Genomic DNA, 7,036 nt, shown 5'->3' with positions numbered 1-7,036 from the left:
GAAACAGCATTATCCCAAAAACTAGCAGGTACCTTATTCTCAAATAATAGCGATCTAGTTATTTTCAGTAGATGTCTGTTCTTCCTTTCTGCTACACCATTCTGTTGCGGAGTTCCTACACATGAGGTCTCATGGAGGATTTCATTTTCTGAAAAAAAAACTTTGTAGATCTCTGTTTGTATATTCCGTGCCATTATCACTTCTTACCATTTTAATCTTTTTTCCAAACTGTATTGTGATCATTTTATGAAAATTTTGAAAGATTTTAGGAACCTCATCCTTTGTTTTCAGTATGTATAGCCAGGTCATTCGTGTGCAATCATCAACAAAAATAACGTACCATTTTCCACCAGATTTAGAAATAACCGGGGAGGGTCCCCAAACATCAGTATGAATAAGCTCAAAAGGTTCAACACATTTATTCAAACTATTACCAAAACTGGTTCTATGGCTCTTGGCCTTAATACAAGTTTCGCAAATAAAATCTTCATTATTCAAACCTGGAAAAAGATGTGGCGAGATCTTTTTCATATACCCAAAAGACGGGTGACCTAGCCTTTTATGCCACAAAAGCACTTTATTTCTTTGAACATTTCCAATTTCTGAGGTAAGACAAGCTCTCCCTGTCTTCAACTCTTCCAAATAATACAGTCCATTCCGTTTAGTACCATGGCCAATCGTCTCTCCCGAGAGTATATCCTGAAACTCGCAATGATTAGGATACATAATGGCAACACAATTTAAGTCCTCTGTTAATTGACTAATTGACATCAACTTTGTAGACAGAGATGGGACTAAGAGAACATTATTAAGAGTGAACCTTGGGGAGATATAAATATCACCTGACCCTGTTGCTGGATACATCTCTCCATTAGCATTAATAATACCGGTTTTATGAGGTTTCCTTATTTCTCTAAATTCACCATCCTCATATGTCATATGGTCTGTTGCCCCAGAGTCAATTACCCAATTCATATTTTTACTACTGTTATTAATCATACACTTTGTACCAGATTTACCTTTGCCTTGCTCCCCTTGATCAGTACCTGTTGCACAGTATGTTTGCGCCGTGTCAGGAGCTTGAGTATGGTCAGTTTGTTCCCTTCGGACTTGAGTAGTGGCTGCTACACACCTGCGGTCAACATGAGAGAGGTTGTCTGTCTCTTTGACGCCTGTTTGCTGAGGTTCCCTGGAAACTACTAAGCTTGCTCGGCCTCGGCTGTTATCTCCTTGTTTCTTTTTTCTTGGATCTTTCCACCAGTCTGGATAACCGATCAACTCAAAACAACCTTCTCTCGTATGTCTCGTGCCACCACAGTTTGAGCATTTCAACTTAGACTTGTCAGTAAACCCAAATTTTTTAGTTGAGTTTGGATTTACCTCATATGATCTGTACCCCTTTGTTGCCATGGCGAGTGAGTTTGTTGTGGCATCGTTGTATTCTTTCATCATCACACTTTGTCGAGTTGCTTCATGTCTCACATGACCGAAGGCTTGTTCTATTGTTGTGAATGGTTTTAGTTGAAGAACTTGAGCCTGAATTGCATCAAAACGATCCTCAAGACCATCGAGGAAAGTATATACTCGCGCTTTTTGAATAAAGAGATTAAACTTCTCAATATCATTTGGGGTATCCATGGGGTTTGGGCATCTAAAATCAATCTCTTGCCATAATGCTTGAAGCTCATCGTAAAATTCTTCAATATTCTTCCCTTCTTGCTTGAGGCGTGTGACCCTTCTGTTGAGTGAAAAAACCTGTACCTCATCACTTCCGTCATAGTAGGTGGTTTCTAACGCTTTCCAAACGTCTCTTGCTGTAGGATGACGGATGTACTTGCTTTGTAACCTTGGTTCTAGAGAGTTTATGAGCCATCCCTTGACAATCACATCATCGACCTCCCATTTGCTAAACTCCGGATCATTCATACCAGGCGGTGCCGGGGTACCCGTCAGGTGTCTCATCCTCTCACGACCTTTGACATACATCTCTATGGCCTGACACCAGTAGGTGTAGTTTGTGCCATCCATCTTCACATCAATCGGCTTTGAATGCCTACCTCCCTCTGTTATGGCAACGCTGTGTGTCACCGGTTGAGGGTTACTCATGGCAGCAGCTTGCATAGCTGCCATTTGAGTCATCATCTTCGCCATTTGCTCAATTAAGGTTGCAGTGTTGGTTTGTTCTTCTGGTTTGGATCCCTTCTCAGAACCTGACATTTTTCAAAAACAATACCACCAAAATATAGAGCAGTCAGAAACCAAGATCGGAACTTTGCTCTGATACCATGACAAAAAATCATGCACACAGAGAACAACACACTCCCAAGAACTCCCTTCCCACCCTGATTTATTTATCAATTGAATTGAGCATTACAATCGTTTTTTTTTCTATCTTGTCCCTCTGCTGTTACAATACAGCTTCTCTTATAGAATTACAAATAGATCTCCTTCCTTTTTTGTTTTCTTTTCTATATTTAACATATACAAAATAAGTAATAACTTCAGCCATCTAAGTAAAGAAATCAAGAAGCATCGCCTCCTCCATGAGTCATGACAGAATCCTTAGCTGTCCAGATTCTCCTGCACGAGTTGCCTTCTTTGTTTTATCATTCCTTGATTATTCTGATTCTATGACGTGTCAGAGTGCTAATTTTAACAATATATAAGTATTTTCATGTTAGTCCCTCAAAATCTCATATTGAAATTGGTTCGAAAGCTTTCATATTTGAAATTAATCCCCTAAAGCTTTCATATCTGAGAATAGTCCCTGAAAACTTTGTATCTTGCAATTAGTCCTCCAAATATTTGAAGTGTTTGAAATTCCCCTTTGTTATATTTACCATCCAAAATTTTAATCATGGTTGTGATGCGGTTAATCATGGATGTCTAATTACCAAAATCAACATCAAAATCGATCAAAAGCAGGCTCAAAATCAATAATTTAAAGTCTAATATAATCTTTTCCTAGCTTGTACTCCGATGAACTTTTTTCTAGAGTTTGGGTTTGAATGAATGTGTACTCTCGCAATCATTTTATAAATGTGATACTTAGAAAATGTTTCTTTTCTTATTAGGAGAATTTTTTGGAAAAGACTTTTTTTAAAAAAATAATTAGGTAAAAATGACCGTTTTACAAACTAATAAGTAAAATCGACTTTTTTGACATGTCATCAAGACCGGCCAAAAAGAGGTTGATTTTACAAAATATCAAATTTAAAATACACATGACTAACTAGTCCCGTGTAATTAATGGACGCTTTGTAAATTTTGTTTAAGCCCTAATATATAGGGGACTAGTAGTCCTATGTATATTAATGTCCTCCTCCACCTTCAAACTGTAGCATTAAAATTTCACATTTTTTCCCTCCATCTCACTCCCCTCTGCGTCACCCAAACCATGACCCAAATTTCTTCCTGCAACACCGTGGCCTCAAGCATCTGCTGGAAACTTTACAAGCAAGTTTCATTAACCGAAGTTGTACAAATCAATTGGAACCCTTAAATTCTCCACTATATTCTTCAACATAATTTAAAAACCACTCGTTTCTTGACCCAAATCGAGAAAAGAACTGACCTGAAAGAGAATCCCGAGGTGTGCAAGCGGATATTAGAGAAATTATTAAGTAAACTTAAAGCATGCAAATAAATTCGAAAATAAAATAAACAGAAAAGTCTGGTCTGATCAGGTAGCAGTCGTGCAAGCACTGTCCTAAAAAATTAAGGACCCGCCTATTGCCCTGGCATAGATAATCTCTTCTCCCCTAGCGATAAAAGCCCCCGGAAACAGTCAACCTCTGTACTCGGGCGAGAGTATAGAGGTTCTACTCGGATAAAGAAGATTGCCCAAATAAAATAAGCAACAGTAGCAAATTTTTGAGAGGGAGAAAAGTGGAGAATTTTCCTCGACTTTTGAAGGCAGGAGAGAGGGAGAAGAACTTTCGTCGTTGTGTATTTCCGAGCTGGTAAGAGGCGGTATATATAGGGTTGAGAAACCCTTAACCGTTGAGAAATCCTCACATAACGTTCGCTAAATTCGCGCGTAACGTTCAACCGTTTGCATGTTCTCCAAAAAAACATGCAGCCGTTACGGACGTTCTCCACGTGAAAAACGTGCAAAAAGAAGTAAAAAATTCAAAACGTAGCGGGTGTGCGCGCGCGGTGGGCGTGCACGCATGTGTGTGTTAGCCAAAGCCCAAACAAATGAAAGCCCAAAACACCCCTTTCATGGGGACCCTCAAAGCCTAAAGAGAGGAGAACCAATTTAAACCCTCTACTGTTCACTAACTTAGTCCATGTGGGACTATTCATTGAAGGCAAAATTGACTTTTCTCCCACAATATTGACCCCCCCCCCCCCAAAAGGCAATATTTGACTGAAAACTCAATAATAATAAAAAATAAATAAATCATAAAACAAATATAGGTTGGACAACCTTTCGTATCGTGAATTCGGGAGATGTAGCTTTCGGCTTTGAACGTTTCCTTAGTGGATTCATCACAGCCTGAGGGACATAATGGACTAGGCCTTGAATTAGGCCCATTGTACCAGGTATTGATGAAAACACACATAATACGTCTTCATCTATTGAGAAAAGCGGGTTGAGCATTAAAGGTCATGCTCACGATAATCGACTCATCAGAGTTTCTAGGGGTTAGCCCAGCCCTCCCCACCCCCCCTCCAACCACGACCATCACGGTTCCTCTCACGTAGGTAAATCCTCCAATGATACTACAGCTGGATATCATACCCTCCATAATACATGCGTTAGACTTATTAAGAGTAAAACTCAACCTAATCAGATGTATCATAAGAGCATCATCACCATAGAGAAGGGGTAGCAGCAGATGTTACTATAATGATATATAAATATATCTAGGTCGATGTTCTACATGAGTGTCACTAGTCCAGCTTGTTTCTACCACATTGAACATATATTGGGACTATGTCTCCAAATAAAGGTTGGGTTCCTGCTGTCAGTGATCTTATCTATGGGCTTAACCCCATCTCCCTCGATGAATCCAGAACCACACTCCTGGATAGACCCTTAGTCAATGGGTCGACAAGATTCTTTTTAGACTTTACAAAGTCTAGAATCACAACTTTACCTAGCAGGTGTTGTACATACTTATATCTTATTTGAATATGTATGTTAAGTTTTTTATTTACATGCACTTGATTTAGAAGTTCTATGGTGGATCTAGAATCAGAATGAATAGAAATTAGAGAAGAGGATGTAGGGACCAAAGGAAGTTTAGAGAGTAGATATTTTAACCATTCTGCTTCTGTACAAGTGGTATCAAGAGCAATCAATTCAGACTCCGTGGTGCTCCTGGCAATTACTATTTGCTTACAGGATTTCCAGGATACAGCTGCAACACCAAACATGAATACATATACAGATGTAGACTTTACACTATTAGAATCCGTGACCCAATTAGCGTCAATATACCCTTCTATTGCATCAGGGTACCCAATGTAAGTCAAGTAATAGTCAACTATGTCTTTCAAGTATTTAAATACTCTCTCTAAGGCAATCCAGTGATCTTTGCTAGGGTTGCTGGTGAAAGTACCCTAGAGGAGGGGGGGGGGGAATAGGGTATTTGCTAATCTAATCCGATATCGATGCCAAATTAAAACTTATTAACAATATACTAGCAATATGATATACACAAGTGATATATGCAAGAAAGTATAATTTAAACAAATGGCGATATAAACATAAGATAATAGGCGATATGAAAATATACACTAGAATAAGTGAGTCAATGCCAAACACAAACATGCAATATGATCACTGAGTTTGGTCAACCCTCAAACTACGTTTTCGCTCCTCACCCTCGAGGAGATTATCCACTAATCACAATATAAATAACTACACAATCGGTTTTTAACGCTCACCGATAACATTTACAAATTACTCATTAACAATCACACAATACACTCCTCTAAGTGTTGGCCGACCCGTGTCACCTTCCTCAAGTGTTTGGATTTACCACCTCTCCCTAGGCTTTACTACCAAACCACTCTTTTTGGAATTGACCATGTTCATCTCATAACCACTCATCTAAGTGTCCTTATGTATTACAATGTGTTTCACAACAATAAGCTCAAATAAATGAATTTATTCTCTAATACAAATGAGAACAAAATTGAAGCTCACTCAAAGATACACTCCCACAACCCAAGTATACAAAATGTGAAATACTTAAGCTCAAATGGTTGTGTGTGTAAACAATGAACAATAACAAAATTAAACTCAATTCTATCTAGCATAAAAATATGAGAATCAAAATATAAGATTAGCTAGAAGAAAGAGTTAGAAAAACTTCTCTAAAAGACAAAGAGTTGTAGATGATGATTTTGAGGTTGAACTCCTCAAAAATGAAATTTCGGTTCTCCTCTTTGTAAACTCTCTTTATCAAACAAACAAACACTTAATTCCTTGTTAAAAACGAGCAACCAATTTGTCTTAAACACACTTATGAAACACCTAAAAAACTTGGCTAAAAAATAAGCATTTAGGGGTATATATAACCCCTCAAAGAAAGACTGCCAAAACTAGCCGTTACAGTCTTATCGGTCGACTGATAAAGATGTTAGTCGACCGATGAGCCGACCGTTGGTAGCATCCAGGACTCTATCGGTCAACTGATAATCATCATCGGTCAACTGATAGGCTGCTTCGGTCGATTGATAAAGATCAGTCGACTGAGCAAAAATAAAACTAATGATTGCAGAGCAGTTTATCAGTCAACTGATGAACAATGTTGGTCGACTGAAAAATATATACAACCCTTATATGCACAGTAAACTTGATTTTCAAAGTATGTTTAAAAATAGCAAATAAATTCCAAAAATTATAAAACTTGGAGAAATATTTATATACATGAAGATAAACATGTTAGAGAAGAAATTTTTGAAATGTTATTTCCTATTTGTTAAAACTTATCATTTTATAAAAATCTCAAAAATATGAGTTCGTTTAAATACTTGATTTTGACAAAACGATTTCAACTAAATTTTGAAATCCTTTTTA

The 7,036-nt window shown here is 37.8% G+C and overlaps 1 protein-coding gene across 2 annotated transcripts; it reads right to left on the bottom strand.

The window, feature by feature from the left end:
- On the bottom strand, positions 566-2,335 carry LOC109839566. Of its 2 annotated transcripts, none has more exons than XM_020408044.1 (2): positions 1,047-2,335; positions 566-699 (listed from the first exon to the last, which is right to left on the bottom strand). In XM_020408044.1, exons 1-2 carry the CDS (start codon positions 2,215-2,217, stop codon positions 662-664), a joined length of 1,209 nt encoding a protein of 402 aa, XP_020263633.1. In that variant the 5' UTR covers positions 2,218-2,335; the 3' UTR covers positions 566-661. The 2 variants fall into 2 exon arrangements, with proteins under 2 accessions (XP_020263633.1, XP_020263632.1); XM_020408043.1 differs by having other exon boundaries at positions 573-699; positions 1,020-2,335.

Source organism: Asparagus officinalis, chromosome 4 (genome assembly GCF_001876935.1).
Source record: "Asparagus officinalis chromosome 4, Aspof.V1, whole genome shotgun sequence".
NCBI classification, from domain to species: domain Eukaryota; kingdom Viridiplantae; phylum Streptophyta; class Magnoliopsida; order Asparagales; family Asparagaceae; genus Asparagus; species Asparagus officinalis.
Note: the sequence above shows the minus strand (reverse complement) of the source record. Positions and strands in the feature narration are given on the sequence as shown.